We start from the raw sequence: 21366 nt of genomic DNA, 5'->3' as shown, positions 1-21366 counted from the left end.
CACCTGGGAGCCTCAGGGTCCCCTAACCACCAGGTGATGACCCCCCTGCCTCCCATCTGAACCCGGCACCCAGGCTGCAGGCCCCAACACAAGCAAACTCAACCACACGGCAACCGCGGCAGCCCTGCAGCTGCTGCTCCAAGCCGAAGACTGGATTTCCGAGTCCTGCCTCCCGAGGGGACGTAAGTGCCCATCAAGAGGGTGAGCAGGAGCTCACAGAGGGCCGTGCGGGTGGCAGCAGAAGTCCCAGCATATCAGATCTCAGATCCTAGCCCGGCAGGAGGCCCTCGCACTGCTGCTGGGCTGGGGAAGGAGGGGCCACAGGACAGCTCGACAGGCAGACAAGGGCCAGGCAGGCTTTCCGGCACCCCCGCCTGTGCGCTTCCCCGAGCGGCCAGCTGAACAGCACGTGCTCGGTGCCCGCACGGGGCTGGCTCGTCCTGACACCTGTTTCAGTAAAGAAAATGCAATGACGTGTGTCGTTTTTTCAAAATCACTGACCCTTTATTTTCATCCTTATCATTCCCAGAGAGTGCCAACTTTCGATGGGTCACTTCTGAAAAATCTTTGTTGGTTTTTACAATTATACAAAAGTAAAAATTCAGGTATTACAATCTGCAGGACTTTAAGAAGTCAATTTTAAAAAATTATGAAATAAGTGCTTATTTCAAAAACTTCAGGTTTTACAAAACACAAGATTTAGAAAATTAGCCCTTTCTAATCTGGAGCACCCCCACCACATCTCCAGGGTTACTGTCCAGAAGGCACGTTTCCTCACAGACTCCCGTGTGCAGAAACACGCACGTGTGACACACACAAAGGCGGTTATAAGATCAGGTCACGGTCCACGTGGGGAAGCCACTGAGCGCCTTGTGCCCTGCCACACGGCCCCCTGTTTCCGCACAGAAACATACCAGCGTGTCGACGGGGAAGATGCCTGACCATTTCTGATTGACAAGAACAGCAATGTCCTGTGCTCCGGCACCAGACCACAGTCAGCCCTTCCCCTACGAAGACATGCTGGAGGGTCTCCCACTCTCTGCCACCAGAAATGACAGTCCTTGCACGTGCTTTACCGAATTCAAACGTTTTACCCCAAATGGGCTGCAACCCTTGGGAGCAATCAGAAAAGCCGAGAGGGCAGAGCTCTGCATGTGTCGCGGGAGCGCCGGTCCTGCCGAGCGCGGACACAGACCACTTGTCCCTCAGGCCAGCGCAGCCACGTCTGGCCTGACTCCGGGCCAGTGGGGAGGCCACTCTGTGTGTGCACGGCAGTGGGGCCATTGGGGCGGCGGGGCTCGAGCTGAGGACGATGCCTCGTTCCTGCCCACCCACACGTGTCCTGGCTGTGCGGCAACAGGTCCTCTGGCACTGGAGCTCAGCAGTGCAAAACCCGCTTCAGAGACGTAGCGGGGACCTCTGAAGTCTCCAGGAGCCACGCAGTGACAAGAACACAAACAACGGGCATCGCACCCGGGGAGGAGGCGCGGCCGCCCGTCACGCCTGTCACTGGCCCCTGCGGGCCGGTCGCCGCCTCTTCGGCTTTGTCCGCGGTCTGTAGAGCCTGCGTGGGTCGCAGCTGAGCTTGTGGGTAGTTTTCTTATGGCAGGCGATGTGGACCAGCTTCAGGTTCTCCGAGGTGAAGAGTAGGTCGTAAAAGTACTCCCAGGCCACTTCCCTGCCGTCTCGCGCTGTCACGGCTTCCGCCAGCGTGGGGACGACCGTGCGCTTCTTCTCGATTCTGCATAGTGAGGGAGAGCCGGTCACGGGGCGCCAGCGCCCTCCGCGGCCCCTGCCAGGACATCCGTCACAGCAGTGCAGAGACAGTTCACCTGGCTTCTCCTCGGCCACCGCGGCCGAGCCAGCAACCGCGGCCGAGCCAGCAACCAGCGTGGGGGCTCACGGGACAGACACAAGTGCGACGGTTCAGAATTCACAAGGAGCCACACTTGGAAACACCCCGGAGGAGCAGCATGGCAGGGACACCTCATCTCGCCGTCAGCAGGAGAACAGGGGGACGGTCCACTGGGGCACCACCGCACACAGCCACGCACGCTGGCCCGGCCTAGAAGCGGCAGCCTGGCTTGTCTCCCGCAGGACGGCTGGGACCACGACCTCTTTAAGTCCCGGGAAGGAGGAGAGGAAGGGGTAGATCCCGGTGGCCTCGGTCCCCACCAATGCCCGTCCTCACGGTGCTGCCGGAGCGAGCGCCTGCCTGCCAGAACCCCAGAAGTAAAGCTTCCCCTCGTCCTCCCTGGAGAGCGTTGGGAGAAGGGCCGAATGTCTGTCCAGCTCCAACCTCATGCTGTGTGTGTCCATGCTGCTTGGCATAAAACTGTTTCACTTACAAACCAGCCATTCAAGGCCCGCACACTAGCAAGTACGGAAGCCTGCGGGCTGATGAGGAGGGACGCTGGCGGACCAACTGCACAGACCCGTGTCCCGCAGCACAGAGAAACGCCAAACACAAGGGAAGAAGTGGATACTCGAGATCACAAGAAAGAGGGGGCCCCACTGCCAGAAACAGAGACGTCCACACCTGACCCGCAGGGTAAGCCACCACCCTGCAGTGCACCAGGGCCACGGTCCAAAATGGGGCCAAAGGGGAGAGCCGGGAGGTGGGACTGAGACCCCACTGCAGTCGTGAGTGCGGGAAGGGGAGTGGCGGGGAGCCCCGGGCTCTGGGGAGGGAGAAAAAGCCACCACATCGGCCACCTACTGTGGCATCCCCAGCCCCACCACCGGGGCTTGTGGGGGTGGGTGTGGCCGGGTTCCCGCTGATCCTGAAACTCTTGTGGCTGTGCTGGCTGGAGGGCAGCCTGGGGGCCGGGCTTCCTCCCCAGGGAACAGGCCTCGGTGACCAGGGGCATGTCAGGCATCTGCTGGAGCCACACAGCTGAGCCTGACCCACGTGGGGTTGGGGGGTTCCCAAGGGGCAGGCAGCGGGGGACAGGATGCAGGAGCACAACAACACAAGCATTTCCAGTCACCCAGAAAGCCAGGACCCTCGGCTCACCCTTCAGGGACACACAGTCCGACCTCACGCCGCCGCTCGTGTGGGAGCCAAGCAGGAAGTCAATACTCCGTGGTTTCGGAGCCACTGAAAGCTCTGGGTATGCGGCAGAAACAAAGGCAAAACCACTCTGTGGGGACAGGACACGCCAGCGCACACAGAACATCTACAAAAAACAATCCCGCTGACAGGAAACTCGGAACCCAGACACACCGACATCACGAGGAGCGCACGGCAGTGGGCAAGGACCCCCGAGAAAGACCCGGCCACAGCCTCTGAAACAGACAGCTGACAACTCGGGAGAGCTCCCGAGACCACCCTCTCTGCCGACGCCAACTCTAAGGCCCAGGGCTCCCGAGACCACCCACAGGATTGAGAGTGCGCGACAGGCTCCGCCTCCCAGCCGAGGTTTACGGTCACGAGGACGCAAGTGAAAATCAGCCAAGGACAGGGGCCCACAGGGTAGAGTCCAGGAAAGCCCCGGGTGCAGAGTTCCCGCCGCCCCCTCCCCACAGAGGGCACAGACCCCCTTTGGGGGATGTCAGAACAAAGAAGGTGAGTCCCAGTCAGAACAGAGGGAAAGGCCTGCGCCCGCACACGCTCTGCGGTCAAGGACAAAGGTGCTGGACCACGGCCACCGAAGAGGCAGAGAGTAGCCGACGCCCGGAGACTGTGCCGTCCGCCTTCCACGCCTGAAGGGGGACCCTGATGCCCCAGAGAAGCAGGCGACAGTCCAGGCTACAGGGCCGTCTTCCCAGGCGGGAGAGCGCGGACCGCCCACGGACCCGCACGGACACCGGGCGTCGGAAATCGGAAAGGAGCCCAGAGGTCAGATGCGCAGGGAAGCCGCCGGCCTGCTGGAAGGCCTATGAGCCATATTTACTGAGAAAACATGCTCGAAGCCACGGTGTTGGGGGACAGTGCTCCCGCCTCTGCCGCCTGGCCTGCCCTCTGCTCCAGGCTGGCTGGTCCCACCCCTTAAACCCGGGACCGAGCCCACCACCCATGTCCACACACCGCAGCGAGTCACAGAAAGGAGCAGCCGATGAGCTGGAGAGGCGCACGTCATCTTTAGGCGCTCGGTGCCTGTCAGAAGGGGTGAGACCCTGCACCCTCCCTAGAGGGGCGCTCACCCAGTGGCCCAGGCACCAGGACGGCCCTTCTCCCCCCGATGTGCACCCCAGTCCCCGGAGCCCGGGGAATTGCAGGCGGGACCCGAGAATCGGCTTCCTGACCAGTCCCCAGAGCGCGTGTGCCGCCTGCCCACGGCCCGCCCCGCCACGGCCCGGAACGGGAGACCACGCAGGCCTGTCCCGCGCCAGGCTCGCCCCAGGCTGCGTTGTAACGTGGAAACTCAGACCACACACGCCTACCGGCCCGGGAACGCGGGCACCGCTCTGCACCGGAAGACACACGCCCCCGAGCTGTAGGCGCATCCTGTGAGGGTCCGGGAGGCTGCGGAGGCGCGGTGTGGTGTCCCCACGAGGGACCGCGCTCGTCCCTTCTCCAACTCAGACCCCAGGGACCCGCCGCAGCAACAGCTGTCAGAAGGGCACGGACAAAGGTCAGAGGAGCAATTCCTGGGGGCGGAACGGGTGGATCCCCAAGGGCAGGAAGGCGGCCTCCACTGTGCCCCCAACGTCCCCTGTGCACTCGGTAAAGGGGGGCCGTCTCCTTGAAGGGCACGGGAAGACCTCGGTCTTCAACAAGGAGAGACAAGGCCGTCACTATATTCCAGGAAAGTGTCTCCCCTAAGAGAACACAATTCTATTTCTGCCCTTTTCTTAGAACGAGCTCCTCCACACAGAACAATCTGCGGCCTTCGCTCTCCAGGCGGAAGCAGGGACGCCCTGCACACTGCATCGGAGCCCCCGCTGCATCGGAGCCCCCGCTCTGGGCTCGTCCTGATGGAGGTGGAGAGACCCCCTCCCACAGCAACCGAGTGCAATGCAGGACAGCGCCTTCTGGGCCCCACAGATGGGAGCTGGACGAGACACAGGGGACATGTGCCAGGTCCCACGGCGTGGATGGGGATCTGGGCCAACCCGTCAGAGCCCCTCACGGGAAAGGACACCGATCCCCGCAGGTCAGGAGCGCACAGCTGGCACCCCGCTCAGCCGGCACACCCAGGACACGGCAGGGCCCGTAACCCAGGAGCTGAGCACAGCAAACACGAGGCAGCCGGCCAGCCACGGACACCATGGCAGGGACAGGCCCCAGCAGGTGCTCTTGGGGTCCGCGAACGCAGTTCTCAACAACAGTCCTGACCCCTCCGAAAGCCGTACTCACATGTGGTCCAGGTTCCACGTGCTGAAGAGGACACGGCTCTCCCTGTTACCGTAGGGATTGATGGAGTGTTTGGATGCACAGGCGTCCACGTCGAAAGGGCCCTAGGTCACAAGAGAACACGGTCGACAGAGTGAGCTCAGCACTCACCCTCTGGTCTCACGTCAAGCTGGAGGGGCTGAAAAGGCCCACCAGGAGGATTCAGTCCTAGTAGGCGGCTGCTGCCTGGGGGTGCCTTTAGGGGCACCTGGGGGGCTCGGTCGTTAAGCATCTGCCTTCGGCTCAGATCGTGATCCCAGGGTCCTGGGATCGAGCCCCGCATCAGGCTCCCTGCTCAGCGGGGAGCCTGCTTCCCCCTCTCTCTCTCTGCTGCTCCCCCTGCTTCTGCGCTCTCTTTCCTTGTCCGTCAACTAGCTAAACAAATAAATTTAAAAAGCACCGTCTTTGGGAAGGTCCCTTTTCCCTCGTGACCCTTAGTATGACACTCCGCGTTGGCCAAGGGACAAGGTATTGTCATATTGTCAAGCTCCTGCCATTGTGAGGAACGTCAGACGTCGAATAGTCTGGACTGCCCGGCGTCGGTGTGCCTGTGGCAGTCTGTCGGCGCTCCTGGCCATGCCCCATCTTCAGTCACTCCTTCACAGATGTCGGCTGAGCACACGCCAGAGGCCATGGCACCCGCGCCCCCCACCATCCTAGGATCGTCACCCCACGGCTTGCGGCTCCCAACAGAGCCCACAGCCCCCACTCCCCCACCCCTGTTGCCTCACAGGGTCACTTGTCCTCTCCTACTGTCTCGTTTAACCCGGCTTTAAAGCATCACCTCCACCCTGAAGCCCCCAGCTTGCCCCACCCAGGGCTGGCCTGTCCCCCAAAGGCCTGCACAGCTCCCAGCTCCACACCCACTGTCCTCGCTCACATACAGACCTTGGGCCTCAGGCCTCCCGACGAGGACAGGGTGAAGCCTTTCGTCTCTGCTCCTCCCCCGTGGAGCACCTGAGCTCAGGTGAGGCCCCCGGAGAGGACCTGAGGTCATTCGGAGCCCCACACACAGCTGGCTGGAAGCAGCAGTGTTCTGCTAGTCAGGGCCCATCACCCGCACAAGCAACTGCCTAGGCAGAAGCACGGGGAGCCCGTCTGTGGGAGGGAGGCCGGGAGGCCGCGCCTGCCTCCAGGGCCGGCTGTGTACCCTCCAGCCACCAGCAGGGGGAAGAGATTGTGCTGGAAACGCAAAGGGGCCCAGGTACTCGCCGGAGCCCAGCGGCCAGGAGTCCCCGCCCGTCCTTGCAGAGCCCCTAGCTCCAAGCCCCAGACTCGTGACCCTGCTCAGTAGCCCCTACTGGAAAGTGGTGCCTCTGCAATTTCTCCGGGTCTCCGGGAAGAGGCCCAGATGCTGCTTCTGGCTGCTGTGACACGCCCCCGCCCCAGCCCAGGTCATGTCTGGCCGCAAATCCTAAAATCTGAGCTGCCACCTAGAAAGTGGTTTCAGAAGCTGGGAACTGTCTTTATGCACCCATCCCCCCTCTCCCAACGGGAGCCAAAGAGAGGCCTCCACTCGGGACGCAGCCGTGCACTCCCAGCCCCATCAGTGGTTCTCAAAGGAGGGCCCAGAGCAGCGGCAGGGCCGGGGAGGCTGTCGGAAGGGCTGCTGGACCAGCAGCAGGGCCGGGAAATGGGGTGTGGTGCGACAGCCGTCAGGCAGGGAAAGGGGTTCCGATGCCATTGAAGTTGGAGAGCAGTGGCTGAGATGCCCGGAGGGAAGCCAGGGGAGGGCGGGTGCAGCTGCCGCCTGGGCAGCCCCGGGACCCTGGGCGCACCTGGCAGCAGAACCAGCCCTCTGGCGTGCAGAGCCGGTGGCCGGCCTTGGCGCCTCTGTCGAAGTAGGTGCCGTGGTACTGCGCCGCCCTGAGCTCCCGGCCCATGACGGCCACGATGCGGGAGTACTCCTCCTGGGCCTCCACGCTGACCACAGAGGCGTAAGAGCTCACCTGGAAGAAACCGGGGACCCTGCTGGATGCTGACACATGACACCCCAAAGCCCACAGTTGGGGGGGGCTTCACCGCCCCCGCCCCGTGTCCCCCGTCCACCTGCATACCCCGTGCCCCAGCACCCGCACCCCACGCCCCATATGCCCACACCTGCACACCCTGTGCCCCCTGCACCCCTCGCACCCCGTACCCTGTGCCCCATGCACTCCACACCCCCCACACCCTGTGCCCCACATGCCCGCACCCCTGCACGCCCCACTCCCCCCGCACCCCACCTCTCTCAGGTAGCTCCGGATCCGGCTCTCACAGCTGTACCTCAGGTACCCAGACTTAGTCCTGAACCGAGACTCCAAACCTGCCAGGATCGAGAGGAGACCCAACCACTCCGGGATCCGCGGCCCTGCCCTCCCGGCGGCAGCCTGTGGGCACCGCTGGCCTCGTCTGAGAAACGTGTCCTGCTCGCAGGCTCCGGTTCTCTTTGCCTGGGGAGGGGATCCCCAGACCCCCGTGTGGGCATCTGGACGCCACCGAGGGCCTGCTGCTCCTGCCCCACAGCCCCCTCATGCACAGGGCTGCAGACTCCTGGGGCTGCTCCAACCCGCCCACAGGCCAGTGACAGAACAGCAAATGGGGTCCAGGCACGCAGCAGAATGTGAGCCAGCCTGAAGGAGCGAGCCTGGGACACATGGGGACAGCACACGTGGCCTTGAGGGCCGGTGCAGAGTGAGACCAGCCAGGCCGAGGACACCCGCTGTGTGACCGCGAGTGAGGCCCAAGGAGGATCAGATCAGAGACAAAGCGAGCAAGCGCGGGCACCGGGGCAGACGTGGGGGACAGTGTCTACAGTGGAGGAACCTGAGAAAGTTCTGGAGACAGACGGTGATGACGGCTGCTCGCCAAGGTGAACGTACCCAACCCCCAGAAACTACACACTCACACGGGTTAACACGGAAAACTTCATGTTGCGCACACGTCCCCAGAGTTCCGAAATAGAAAGGCCAGCCCCAGGGCTGTGAGAGCAGGGGAGCCCAGCAAGGCCCCGGCCCGGGAGCTGCAGTGGGGATCCAGTCCCCCCTGTGCGGGGCTCTGAGCCCACCCACCCCCCGACCCCCAACCCCCAACCCCCAGCTACCTTCGAACCACGGCGGGTCCTCGGCCCTGGTCTCGGCCGCGATGTTCTCGCTGACGGTGTGCAGGAGGTCGGCCAGCAGCTTCTGCCGCAGCGGGGCCTGCTCGTCCGACAGCAGCTGCCGCGCGGCCTGGATCAGCCCCTCATGCGGCTTGTGGAAGGCGCTGAGGAGGCGACGGAGGTCACTCACGTCTGCAGACAGAAGAGGACAGAAAAGCCCGCAGCCCTCGAGCACGGTGTTGGGGAGACACGGAGCTGCCGGCCGTCCAGCCCCGCCTCGCTGCTGGGACTGCCCAGCCTCAGAGATGTCCTGGGTCCCAGTCCTTGCCCAGACACCGGCGAGCCGCTGCCCACGCCTGGGCCTGTGCACCTGCCCTGCAGGTGGTGCGAGGTCGGATCTGGCGGGAGCCACGCCAAGCGAGTGGCTGCCCTTGTCTCCCTACACAAAACCTCCCACGTCCTTGGGCTTCCTTCTAGACCTCCCCCTGGGTCTCCCCGCCACGGCGCTGCCCCGGGGGGCCTCCCACACACCCCTGCTCACACCCCTGCTCACACCCCTGCTCTCACCCCTGGCTCACACCCCTGCTCTCATCCCTGCTCTCACCCCTGCTCACACCCCTGCTCACACCCCTGCTCTCTGCGGAGCAAGCACTGAGCACGTGGGGCACCCAAGTCTACCAAGAGCCTCGGAGACGCCTCGGCCAGCAGAGACGGCAGCACAGGGAACTAAGACGCGCCCCGCCCAGCAGCGTTGCGCCGGGAACCAGAGGCTGTTCGGTGCACCACAATCAACCGGTATCACCCACCCTTGATGGGCTAAAGAAAAAAAAATCCTGGACCACAGCCGCTGCTGCAGAAAGACTGCAGAGAAACGCTCCCAGCATGAGGGCTTGGAGAGAAGTTTCTGGACTTCACGGAGAGCATGAGCACAAGAGGAAAGCGCAGAGAACGTGGGCTTCGTCAAAACGGAAAACCTGCGCTCCGTGAAGGAGCCTGCTCCGGGCTGCAAAGACCAGCGACAGCGCGGCGGGAAACGCCCATGAGCCACACGCCTCCCACCACGCATCCAGAACACACGGTGGGAAAAGACCAAAACACAATAGTTGCAAACTCCAGTGAGAAGACGGACCAAAGACAAATGCACAGAGACACTTCCCCAGAGAGGACAGCCAGACGGCCGACTAGCTCAGGGAAGGAGCCAACTGCACGTCCCACAGGAGCGCAAAGTCGCCCGCGCGGAGACAGCTCTGCACACCCATCGGGGTGGCTGCACGGGAGACAGCCACACCGCCCGAAGCGGGACACGGGACAGGGGCCGCCGCTCTGCAACAGTCCGTTCCTCTGTTTGAACAAAACCACTTCATTGAGACGGGTCCCCGCCCCTCACAATCCACCATGTGAGAGGCACAACCCCGTGTCTCCTAGTCCTCGAAAAACAGGCAAAGGTTACATACTCCACCGTGGGAACACACCACACTCCCCCTAACTGTCTCTCGGGGGCGCTATCTGGGGCTACACCTTTTGGCCACGATGAGTAAAGCATCTAATAACCACCGTGCGCCAGTTTTCCCGTGAACTTGCGCTTTCGGTCCTCTGGGGTGCACGCTAGAAGTGGGGCCGCGGGGTCACAGCTGACTCTGCTGGATCATCGGGGGACCATGGTGAGCCCATCCCCCAGGGCGGCGGCACCGCCTCACGCCCTCCAGCAACGGGCAAGCATCCCAGTCCCTCCAGGTGCTCAGCAGCCCGTGCCCAGCCCCGTGGGGTGTAGGGTGCCCCCCTCGGTGCAGTCTGCATTTCCCGGGGGGCGAACACTGTGGAGCATCTTGCTATGTGCTTGTTTGCCATCGGAGTATCTTCCTTGGAGAAATGTCTACTCACAACGTCTGCCCGATTTTAAACTGGGTTTCCCTTGGCCGATGGGCCGGAGGACTTCATTTACTCTGGTACAAGCCCGTTACCAGATACGTGATTTGCTCATTTCTCCAATCCTGCAGGTGATCTTTTCACCGCCTTGATGGGGCCACAAAAGTCTTGCATTCTGAAGTCAAATGTATCTACTTTTTTCCTCTGGGTGTTCACGTGTCTCGTGTCACGTGTAAGAACCCTTAGTCAAGTTCAAGGTCATGAACAGTGACTGCCCTGTTTTCTTCTGAGGGTTTTAGATTTCTAGTTCTTGCACTGAGGTCACTCACCTATCTTGAGTTGATTTTTGTGTATGGTGCCAGGCGAGGGTCAGGCCCACTCTTCGGCATGTGGGTGTCCCACAGTCCCGGCGACATCTGGTAAAGGGGGGATTCTTGTCGCAGCGGACGGTCTTGGCACCCCTGGCACCTTCAGCTGATCACAGACACATCAGTTCATTTCCGGACCATCTTTCAATCCCGTGTCTCGACTACCACTGCTTTGTAGTAAGTTTTTAAATTAGGAAGTGTGAGGCTCCTCCTGTGTTCTTTCTCAAGAATGTTCTGGCTATTCTGAGTCCCTTGAAATTACATATGAATCATGGATTAGAATCAGCTTGTTGATTTCTGCAAAGGAACGAGCCGGAGTTCCTCGAGGGGCCGGGACGACTTGCAGACCAGTCTGGGGAGTGCTGACGTCTTAATGGGGTCAAACTTTCTGACCCATAAACACACTGTATTTTCCCATGGATTTAAATCCTTTTCTTGCAACAATGTTTTATACGCTTCAGAACAGAAGTGTTGCACTTCTTTTGTTACATTTATTCCTAAATATTTTACTCTTTTTGATACTATTGTGGATATAATTGTTCCCTTAATTTCATGTTTAGGGCACTCGTTCCAAGTTGGGTTTTGGGTGTATAAAACCTCCAGTGCGATGTTACAGAGAAGTGATGAGAGCGGACACTGTCGTCTTGAAAAATTAAATGCACACTTATGCCATGACCCAGCCCCTGTACTCCTGACTTGTATTCCGAAGGAATGCAAACGGGTGTCCACACAAAAACCTGTACGTGACTGGCCACGCAGGCTTCATACGTAATAGCCCCAAACTGGAAAGCAAAACGTCTCTCAGCTGGCAAACGGGTAAACAAACAGGCCCAGCCGCGACACGGAGCGCCACGCAACGGTCCACCGGAACTCACGGCACGTGGACGCTCGCTCTCAGGGGCTTACTGCAGAGTGAGAAAAGCCCATCTCAAATGATCACACACCGTGTGATTCCATTTCCTTCATGTTCTCGAAATGACAATGTTACAGAGACAAGAACACGTCAGTGCTTGCCAAGAGGAGGGACAGCAGGGCTGGGAGGGGCAGGCGTGGTTACAAAGGGGCAGCGAGCGGGAGAACTTTGCTGGCAGGGGGGCACACTGGCAAACACCAACACAGACCAGACACCGGGCACAGCCCCAGCGACCACCCCTTCCCTAGGAACTGAACGGCTGGCCAGTCTGCGGGGAATACGGCCCCTCTCTCCGGTGGGCCTCACTGGCAAAGCAGCGCAGGCCCCAGCCCGCCAGTCCCTCCCTTCTGCCCTTGGGAGTTACTAGGACAGTCAAATGAACATAAAATTTAAATAATGTCAAAAAGAAGAAAGGTCACCTGAAACACCCAACTGGACAACGGGGTTCCTGGACAAGAGGAGCGGCAGCTCTCCCTGATGCTGGGGGCTCCCCCTTCCGAGTTCTGTGCGGGAAGACCCCCGGCAGGTCGGTGTCCGCGCCCCCCGCCCCCCAGCACCTGCAAGGCCAGTCCGGCTTCCCTGCCACGCTCCCGCATCCGCGCCACTTACAGCCTTGCCAGGTCTGGCCCGCGCTGAGAAGCACCAGCTCCGAGCCGTCGGGGACGCTCCAGAAGTCATCAGCGGTCAGCTCCGTGCCGTCTTCGTACAGGCACAGGCGGGAGCCGGCGACAGGGAGCTGCGGGGACGCAGGGCGGGAGGCTTCGGTGGCGGGTCCCGGGGGCCGTTCCGTGCGCCGCGCTCCCCCAGGCCCCGAAGGGCCGCCGCGCACATGCCACCGGCAGGCGGAGACCCGGCGGAGCGCGGAAGCAGACACCCTGCGTGCGGGTCGCTCCGACGCACAAGCCACGGGGCCGTGGATCACGGCGGGGGCGCCGTGCGGGACTCGCCACGCTCGCTCTCTGGACAGGAGCGCCCGAGGCCCGAACCCCAGGCTGTTTCCGAGAACAAGGCCCGAGGCCCCCACTCGCCCGCGGGCACCGCGTCAGCAGGACGCACCCCCGGGCGTCGGCCACACGCGCTCGGCGCACCCCGCTTCCTCGGCGGCCACGGCGCGGGTCGGCTCCTCCGGGAAGGGACTCGGGGCCGCGGGCGGACACCGGCAAGCGGTCGGCTCCAGGCCGGCAGCGCCGCGCACACCCACCCGCGCGCCGCGGCGGTCCGGGGCCGGCCGGGAGAACCGCGGCGGTCGGGGCCGGCAGAGCGACGGGCGAACCCGCGGGGACCGGGGCGCCGGGAGGCCTCTCGGGGGCCCGCAGCTCCGCCCCGCCCGCTGCGGAGGGGGAAACTGAGGCCCGCGCAGGCGCACGCGGCGGACGAGCAGGCGCGCGCGGGGAGCGCGCCGAGACCCTCGGGCAGAGCCGCCGCCGCCCCCCTCGTCGTCGCGGCCCGCGGCGGGAGGCGCGGCCCCGGGAGCCCCCACGCACCGCCGCGCAGCGGGCTCAGGGGCGGGGACGCGCCCCCAGGCCACGGCCCCCGCACGGCCCCCGCCCCCGCGTCCCCCCGCGCGGGCACCTGCAGGAGGAGGCAGCCCTTCCGCAGCACGTCCTGGCAGCTGCTCCCCGCCACCCCGACCTTCTGGGGGCCGTGCAGGGCCCGCAGCTTGAACGTCTTGGGCCTCCGGGACGCCGCAGACATCCTCGGGGCCTCCGACCCCGCCGGCGGGTCCGCGCGCACGCCGCAGAGATCAGCCGAGCGGCGGGGGTCCCGCGACCTGGGGCCTCTGCTGCCGGGACCGAGGGCGCGCGGAGTGCCCCGGAAACTCCATTACCCAGAAGGCCAGGGAGCGCGGAGGCGCGGCCTCGCCTTGTGCGCAGGCGCCGTCCCCCAGAGACTCCATTTCCCAGAAGGTCCGGGGAAACGGAGGCGCGGCTCCGCCTTGTGCGCAGGCGCCGTCCCCTAGAGACTCCATTTCCCAGAAGGTCCGGGGAAACGGAGGCGCGGCTCCGCCTTGTGCGCAGGCGCCGTCCCCCAGAGACTCCATTTCCCAGAAGGTCCGGGGAAACGGAAGCGCGGCCTCGCCTTGTGCGCAGGCGCTGTCCCCTAGAGACTCCATTTCCCAGAAGGTCCGGGGAAACGGAGGCGCGGCTCCGCCTTGTGCGCAGGCGCGGCCGGGCCGGGCTGGCCCGGTTGTCATGAGAGCGGCGCCGGCGGCCCTGGCGCTGGGCGCGGGAGGCCGGGGCTGCTCGTCCGCGGCCACCGCTGCGGCTCGGGGGTACAGGACGGCGGAGGAGGCGCCTCCTGAGCTCCGGCAGGCGCTGCCGAGGGGCGGCGAAGGGCCCTGGGACGGTGCAGGCGCCGAGGTCCGGGCAGGCCTTCGGTCCTGACAGGTACCCGGACCCCGGCCGCGCGCGGACCCGGGAGGCGCGGCCCCGGGATGCGCGGACCCGGGATGCGCGGACCCGGGATGCGCGGCCGGCGGGGTGGGCGCGGCCGGCGGAGTCGGGGCCGGGGGCTGGGCCGGGGGCGCGGGCCGGAGCCGGGGCCGGGAGCCCGGCCGGGGGCGGGCGCCGCCCCGCGCAGCCGCAGGTCCGCTGTGCCGAGGCCTCCAGCGGGCGCCGCGGTCAGCGTCGGGTCGGCTCGGCGCGTCCGGACCCCCGCGTTCCGCTGGCCCAGACCCCGCCCGGTGCGGGTCCGGCCCCTCCCGCACGCCCTGCGGCGGCCCCGTCTCGCCGGGCTCGGCGGCCACTGACCGACGGTATCCGCTCGTGTCCCGCTCGGGCCTCCGCAAAGAGAAGCGTGGACGCGGGGGTGTTCGGGCTTGATCCGTGGGTGCCGCGTCCTGGTACGTGACTGACCGGCGCCCGCTGCCTGCGCGAGGGAAGCCTTGGGCCCCGTCGGTGGGCGCAGGGCCGAGCAGGGCCGAGCAGGGCAGCCAGGACGTCGCGGGCAGCAGCTTGCCGGCCGCTTGCTAATGGCTGAGTCTGCCAGAGCTTTGATTTTTCCCAACATGTCAGTGGTGATTTTTATAGTCCGACGGCGGTGTCCTTCGGGCCGGGCCAGCGGCCTGCAACACTCCCGAGGCTCTCCCGAAAGGGACCCTGGGGTCCGGGGTGGCAGGGCTCTGGAAGAGGGCGGCCAGAGAGGAACCCTTCCCGGCTGCTTGAAGCGAGGCAGAAAGGTCGTGCTTGCGGCGCCCAGGCCTGGCTCCTGCCGGGCTCCCAGATGCCCGAGCTCTGTTACTGAATTGTTTGAGGCAGGAGGCTCTCGCGGCGCGATCCGTGGACGCCTCTGTTGGGACTTCAGAGGTCCTGCTTTGAGTCTGAGAACCTTAGACTGAGTGTTTGGTCAGGATCAGACCCTGGCTCCCAGTCCGCTGAAGGCACTGTGCCTGCGGGGCTTCCCAGCCCTTCACCCCGAGCAGGGCCTCCCTGGGCCTCCGTTCCCACATCTCTAGGGTCCTGTGACAACAGACCTGTGTCAGAGCTGTGACGAAGGTCTTAGCGGGTGTCTAGGGCTGAGGACCGTCCCCGGCGCACGGTAAGTGCTTTAAAGGTAGCACCACCTGCGAGCCAGAGTGGGCGTAAGAGAATGTGTCCACACGCGAGCGGGCGTCTCGAGTGGTATTTCAGGTTCTAGAATGTCAAGAGACCTCGTCCCCTTCAGCTGAAAATATTAGTAGACGCCCACTCACTTCAAGGTGGGCCGGGGGCAGTGGGCCCTGCTCTTAAAGGCGATCGAAGGATTTGAGAAACTCAGAGCAGAGAGACAGACGTGAGGTTGGCAGGCCTTGGGGATTCCGAGAGCAGGTGGGTTGGGACACAGTCGGCCCTTCGGCGCTGGGCAGGAGCCCGTCAGGAGCCCGTCAGGAGCTCTGCGTCACGACACGGATGCGGCCGGCCCTGCTTGGGCTTGAGAGGGAACCCGGGACAATGGGGGTGGGGGGCTCCCCGTGCAGAGACCTGGCCGCGGTCGTGGTCATGCTCTAGAGAAGACGGTGGGCTCCGTCACAATCCGTCATCTGAAAGGCAGGACCGAGGGGACTTGGCTCGTGGTGGGTGGACGTGGGGAGGAGGAGACGCAGGGTACGTCTGGGCTGAAAGCGCCGGCTCTGGGAGGAGCTGCGGGTGTGGAGGACAGATCCCGTTCCCTTGGGAGCACGGGTCAGCAGCCCGCCTGCGGACAGCCTCACTGTCCGTCTCGGTGCTTGCTTTCCTGTATGTTCTGCGTGCGGTTACCCCCGCGTTCCTCTGCTCTACTGTGACACTGTCCCGCTTGTGTCAGGAATTACCGTCTTTAATAACGGGCTGTTACTCTGTTAGTAATGCTTTTGTTCAGACGCTCGAAGAAGCCGTGGCAGGTACCAGCCAGGAATTCATTTATTGGTGTAGGTCGTTGGAGGTTCTGGATGGAAGGGAACGTTCTAGATCAGGCATCAGGGATATTAAGATAAGCAGAATCGTACAGGATACGTTTCTATGTTCCCTGCTATTCAGGATTTCAGTTGATGGTATGGCCTATCCCAGAGAAGGTGCTGGAAAATTCTTTATTTTCTGTCTTAGTGAGGGCTCTTCTTGTTGCAGATACGTAAAGCTAGCCCAAACTGGCTTGCTGAAGGGGATTTGACTGGCTCAGGAACTGGAAAATAACCAGAAGTTTACAAGTAATTTGGGCCTTAAATGTGGCTGAACCTCAGGGTTCCCAAGGCAGCTGTTTCCCCGTGTCAGCCTGCTCTCTGGCAAGACCCCCCCCCCGGTAGCCGCCAGTAGCCCCCCAGAAATACTCTACAGCTCCAGCCTCAGCAGGAAGAAGGCTTCTCGGGGCACCTGGGTGGCTCAGTGGGTTAAAGCCTCTGCTTTCAGCTCAGGTCATGATCCCAGGGTCCTGAGGTCAAGTCCTGCATCGGGCTCCGTGCTCAGCGGGGAGCCTGCTTCCTCCTCTCTCTCTGCCTCTCTGCCTGCTTGTGGTCTCTGTCTGTCAAATAAATAAAATCTTATTTAAAAAAGAAGAAGAAGAAGGCTTCTCGTTCCCTTGTAGCCCCAGCAGAGTCCAGGGGGCGGAGCCACACGGGTCTAGCTCGGGGCCTCCTCCCGCGCTCCCACCCCTGAACCAGCCGCTGAGGTGGGACGCGGACCCCGCAGACTGGCCCGGCCCGGGAGCGGTGCCGGCGGAAGCTGCCACTGAGGTGCTGTTCTCAAGCCCGGACCGGACGGGTGCTGACCCAGCTGAACCGGCCGTCACAGCCTCCGTCCTCAAAATGATGCTCCGCTCCGAGCGGTTCGCCAAACAATGACATAGAAAATTCATCCGACCGGTGTTTGAGTGCCTCACGCAGGCCGCGGGTGCCCATCTCTTCCCCCGGCGCGGAGCTCCCCTAGTCGCCCTCCCTGCTCCGGCCGCGCGTTTGCATCCCGCAGCTACCGACCGTGCTGTTGATTAAACTGCTCCTTTCCTCCTTATTTTGGTGTAACTTGTTAGCACACTGGTTACGGTCATTTCTTAACTAACGTAAAAAACTTGGTGCTTATATCTTAACAAAACTCTTCGGTTTTGCCCTAACAAAGTGCCACAAAGTGGGCGCCTTAGAACGTCAGAACTGTGCTCCGGAGGCTAGAAACCTGCTCTCCAGGTGTCCTCGGGGCCTGCTCTTTGTAAAGGCTCCATGGGAGGGTCCTGCCTGCCTCGCCCCCCTTCTGGTGCGGACCGCAGTCCTGGCTGTTCCCTGGGCTGGTCTCCTTGTCTGTGTCTCTCGGACGGACCCCTGCTTTCCTGGCGGGGCCCACCTACTCCCGCACCACCTCGTCTTCCTCCCGTTACGTGTGTTTCTGACAAAGCTCGTACCCGCAGTGGTGGGAGTTAGGACTACATCCTGTTTGAGGGGATGCCATTCAACCCACAACGCTGGTCAAGTTTTTAGGACAGACATTTGGAAAAAGTCAAGATAAATGGTACCTTAAGTAGAGGTAGAGGCTCCTATGAGAAACACTCAAACCAAAAATCTGGCTTTTTTCAAAGCAGTGGGAAAATCCTGGTGTGTTGGGGATGATTTTGTCTCTGGGCAAGGCTGAGCCAACACATTCGGTGTTTGTTGTAAAAGGTTCCCGGGTTCCTCTGTCTCAAAGAAGTCTTTCCTGTCCTGTACCCAGCCCAGTGCCCAGGATGCCCCACAAGATTGGCTTCGTTGTCGTCAGCTCCTCTGGACATGAAGACGGCTTCAGCGCCCGGGAACTAATGATCCACGCGCCAACCGTCAGCGGCTGGAGGTCACCGAGGTGGGCCAGGCTGGGACCGTGGGCCGGGGCGGCGGGCTGCCTTCCTCCAAGACTTGTGCTTTGTGTCTCAACTCGGGCCTCAGAACCGCACGCTGTCTGTGCGGTGATGGGCTGGGTTGTTTCCATCTTTATATGTTTCTAAAGAAAATTTCGGGGGCCTTTATCCCTAAAAGATTAACTGACCTTCACTTAAGAAATATGCCACAGAGTTCAGGGAGAAGGGACTGCACACGGCTGTTAGGCGGCTTCCCTGGCGGCTCACTGGGCCTCCTGTCCCATGCACGTTCTGTGCCAGGCCCCCCGGTGTCACAGCTGTGCTCCTGTGGGTGAGATTTTGTGAACCCCAAACTTCAACCAAGAGCGTCTCTTTCTAGCGATTATCTGGAATATTTCTATGCCTTTACAAATGCCCCCGGCTTGAGTAACGGGATACTAGTTAGTATCTCTCTGTGGCCTTCTCTGAAAGTAAGCCTTCTTTGAGAGGTCTTCGGTCTTCGCCAAGGGTAGAGTCCTGGGTGTTCAGGAGCCCAGGGGCCTGCTCGGGCTCCCTGCCCGTGAGGCCGGCTCCCCATCCCGGTGTGGTCCCTCCCAGTCCCTGCCTCTCATGTTCCCCACCGTCCTGTCATCTCTTAGTGTCCCTGAAGGACAGCTGTGATGCATGCTTGAGCCCTTCAAATGACATTTGAATAACACAGTCCTAGACCCATTTTTTGAAGGATCTTAAAAAACATACAACTTCCAAATTTTGTCCATGGTTTTCTTTGAACCACTTTGGAGGGGTCCATAAGTGTCTTCGTGCCCGGAGTGACCTCAACGGCGGTCGTACCGGACTTGGGCAGCATTCGAGGGCAGCAAATACCTTATGCACCTGGGGCTGCGCTTGACCGCCGTGGGGACTGAGGAGGCTCGTGTCACAAGCCTGTCCTCACTGTCCTCCTGCCCCGGGCGCATCTCTTAGGAGCGTTTCACCTCTGATAACTCCAGGCAGCCCCACCTCTGGGGTGAGAGTCCACTTGATCTGCGCTCACCCACCCCCTCCTCACCGCATGCCCTCCCCCAGCACCCCTGCGCACTCCCGGTTAGACGCGGCGGCTGCACAGACCGTCCTGCGCTCAGCCTGGTGTCCCCGTGCGCTCTCCCCTCCTCTCCTCTGTCGTGCTGCTGTGAGACTCGCTGGGCAGCAGTGGGTGAAGAGGGTCCCGGGGGCTGTTGGGGCCACTGCCCAGTGGGCAAAGCAGGGGGATGAGGAGACGGGCTGCCACGGGTGAAGGAGGGTGGCTGGTGCCAGGAGTTTGTTTTTCTGTCACACCCCGTGCCCCTCAGGTGTCCGCACGGAGATGGCAGTCACCAGCTGAGTGATGGGCCTGGACCTGGGGTCTAGTTGAGGTTCCTAGACAAGCAGGAGGTTTTTAAAGCCAGGGTCAGTGTAGGGAGGGGAAGGAGCCTGGAACCCAGCCCAGGAGCAGTGCAGGCCTGGACAGACGTCGTACGGGCTCAGGCCTGTGGGCTGCGTGAAGCCGGGACCAGGAAGTACACCTGCACACAGCATCGTGGGGCGCAGCGGTGGCCTTGGCAAGAGTAAGCTGTGGAGATACAGGCCAAGTGCCCTGGAGAGGGCTGGGGAGGGGGTGCATGACAGAACAGCGCAGGTTTTGCCAGGGCAAGCAAGTGCTGGCATGGGACTGAGAGGGGTGTGGGCTCACAGGAGGGCTTTCCTAAAGTGGGGTTTCTAGAGTGTGTTTGTGTGTTGATGGGCGTGATGGGGAGGGAAAAGCCCCGGTGGGGGTAGGCAGGCTCTGCTGCCGTCCAGGGGAGTGAGCGGGGGATGGGGCACCGGCAGGAAAGCTGGTCCGTTTGGGGAGCAGTGAAGGCAGCCCCATTCGAGGCCCGTTTTCTCGTTTTCTCGGTGGAGGCGGGGGCCGCTGGGAAAGGTGGCGGAGGGAGAGGGAGCCTGGCCAGTGGGCTGGAGTGGACTCCCCCACGAGGCCGCTGGGCCCTTTGCAGCTGTTCTGTCCTTTGCGGCTCGCCTCCCAGGGCCTTCAGCACCCTACTCTTCTAACAACGCAGCGCTTGCCAGCTCGACACGCGTAGCAGCCGCCGTGTGGGCGCTGGGCTCTGCGGCTCAGCCATGAGCAGCTCCTGCAGCCAACGCTTTGGCTGTCCAGCCCGTTCTCATGCAGGCTGCTAATGTGCTCTGTCACTTAGGAGGCGAAACTAGCTCGCCCGTGGACAGCGCGGGCTTCTCCTGCAGACCCCTGAGCTCGCGCAGTAGACACCCCCGCTCGGAGTCCCTGAGCAAGTGGCTTTCCGGAACCGTGGGTTCCTGCACGGAGCGCTTTGGCTCTGCCCTTCCCACCACTATAGCCACTTAACACGGTGTGTCTGTCTCGTGCTGAAGGTCATTGCAGACCGTTCATTTCAGACCATTTTCCAGCTGCCAAAAGCTTGATTCCCTCGGGGGGGGGGGGGGCAGGCAGATCCACTTCGAATGGGAGCTTCGGCCCCTGCAGACGGCCAGGCGGCGTGCGGGGCGCCGTGCACGCTGCTGGGAGCCCGCGCGGACTGCGAGAGACCCCACGTGTTTGCTTTCAGGTTTTGCCAGTTTCCACAAGAAATCGTTCTTCAGATGGTGGAGAGGTGTCGGATCAGGAAGCTGCAGCTGCTGGCCCACCAGTACATGATCGCGAGCAAGGTGGAGTTCTACGTCAGCGAGAGCCTGCCCGAGTACTTCGTGCCCTACCAGGCCGAGCGGTTCCGGAGACTCGGGTAGGTGACACGGAAGGCTCGTGACGGGAACTCTTAACCCGACGCTGCATGTGCGAGCGGCGGGAGCGAAGGGCCCGCCTGTGCCGTCGGTCCTGGGCCAGGCTCCCGTGTGGGTCTGAGCCGCTGCCTCCGGGGACACACTCGGAAGCTGCGCTGTCGGTGACAGCAGGCGTCCGTCTCTGCTCTTCAGATGCAGAACTTGTTCCCGGAAAGCTGGGTAGACTACAGTTTCCGGGCTTTTCCCCACGCGTTTCCGTGCTAGACTTGACTTTGACTGAAACCCGTTGAGTTCCGTTCCGTTGCGCGCACGTTTTCCGCCCGCGTGATTCGGGCGTGCGCTGTCCCTTTCAGCTACGTCTCTCTCTGCGACAACGAGAAGACGGGCTGCAAAGCCCGGGAGCTGAAGTCCGTCTACGTGGATGCGGTGGGACAGTTCCTGAAGCTGATTTTTCACGAGAACCACGTCAACAAGTACAACGTATACAACCAGGTGAGACGCGCCTCGCCGTGACCGCACCCACCTCCTCGCAGCGTCGCGGGGAGCCAGCGGCATTGCAGATCTCGGTTAAGTTGCTGGCGTTTGTGGAGGAGTGAGAGGCCGTCCGGGAGCCGTGCCGCCAGGAGCCGCTGCCCCTCGCAAGGGGGCACGCCGGGCGCCGGGCCGACCCAGGTGTGGGGGGCGCTCAGGCTGGCGGGTCGCCCCAACCCAGGGCCTTCGCGTGAGGGACAGGATCCGTTCTGCCGTGAGACGGTGATGTTGTGGTGAT

The 21366-nt window shown here is 62.6% G+C and overlaps 2 protein-coding genes and 1 long non-coding RNA gene across 13 annotated transcripts in view; 2 read left to right on the top strand and 1 right to left on the bottom strand.

The window, feature by feature from the left end:
• Positions 1–479: 479 nt before the first annotated feature.
• On the bottom strand, positions 480–13269 carry DFFB (DNA fragmentation factor subunit beta). Of its 7 annotated transcripts, none has more exons than XR_006601628.1 (8): positions 13137–13269; positions 12174–12300; positions 8421–8609; positions 7564–7643; positions 7117–7287; positions 5303–5403; positions 3017–3109; positions 1607–1741 (listed from the first exon to the last, which is right to left on the bottom strand). XR_006601628.1 is itself a non-coding variant. In XM_045063616.1 (8 exons), exons 1-7 carry the CDS (start codon positions 13257–13259, stop codon positions 3041–3043), a joined length of 930 nt encoding a protein of 309 aa, XP_044919551.1. In that variant the 5' UTR covers positions 13260–13269; the 3' UTR covers positions 1607–1741; positions 3017–3040. The 7 variants fall into 7 exon arrangements, 4 of the variants coding, with proteins under 4 accessions (XP_044919548.1, XP_044919551.1, XP_044919550.1 ...); XM_045063616.1 differs by having other exon boundaries at positions 3017–3179; XR_006601626.1 differs by lacking the exon at positions 3017–3109 and adding an exon at positions 1833–2117 and having other exon boundaries at positions 1610–1741.
• Positions 2317–5742, top strand: LOC123387290. Its single transcript, XR_006601634.1, has 2 exons — positions 2317–2551; positions 4802–5742. It is a non-coding gene; the product is annotated as an uncharacterized LOC123387290 (long non-coding RNA).
• A 467-nt stretch (positions 13270–13736) lies between the features above and the next one.
• CEP104 (centrosomal protein 104) overlaps positions 13737–21366 on the top strand; it is a 34146-nt gene continuing 26516 nt past the window's right edge. For 2 of the 5 annotated variants that reach the window (XM_045063608.1, XM_045063607.1), the window contains exons 1-4: positions 13738–13951; positions 17708–17833; positions 20426–20599; positions 20951–21089. In XM_045063608.1, coding sequence (XP_044919543.1) covers positions 17721–17833; positions 20426–20599; positions 20951–21089 — 426 coding nt within the window. In that variant the 5' untranslated portion in view covers positions 13738–13951; positions 17708–17720. Of the gene's footprint in view, positions 13952–17707; positions 17834–20425; positions 20600–20950; positions 21090–21366 lie in introns of all 5 variants that reach the window. The other 3 variants (XM_045063611.1, XM_045063609.1, XM_045063610.1) reach the window with 2 other exon arrangements.

Source organism: Mustela putorius, unplaced genomic scaffold (assembly GCF_011764305.1).
Source record: "Mustela putorius furo isolate JIRA1106 unplaced genomic scaffold, ASM1176430v1.1 tig00003853_pilon_pilon_pilon, whole genome shotgun sequence".
NCBI lineage: Eukaryota > Metazoa > Chordata > Mammalia > Carnivora > Mustelidae > Mustela > Mustela putorius.
This window is presented reverse-complemented; position numbering and strand designations above follow the sequence as displayed.

Coding starts and splice junctions, on each gene's coding strand:
- DFFB (XM_045063613.1), bottom strand. CDS start 13,259: ATGTCTGCGGCGTCCCGGAGGCCCAAGACGTTCAAGCTGCGGGCCCTG. Junction 7,288..7,563: donor TCCGGAGCTACCTGAGAGAG/GTGGGGTGCGGG, acceptor GGTTTCTTCCAG/GTGAGCTCTTACGCCTCTGT. Junction 5,404..7,116: donor AGGGCTGGTTCTGCTGCCAG/GTGCGCCCAGGG, acceptor CTTGTGACCTAG/GGCCCTTTCGACGTGGACGC.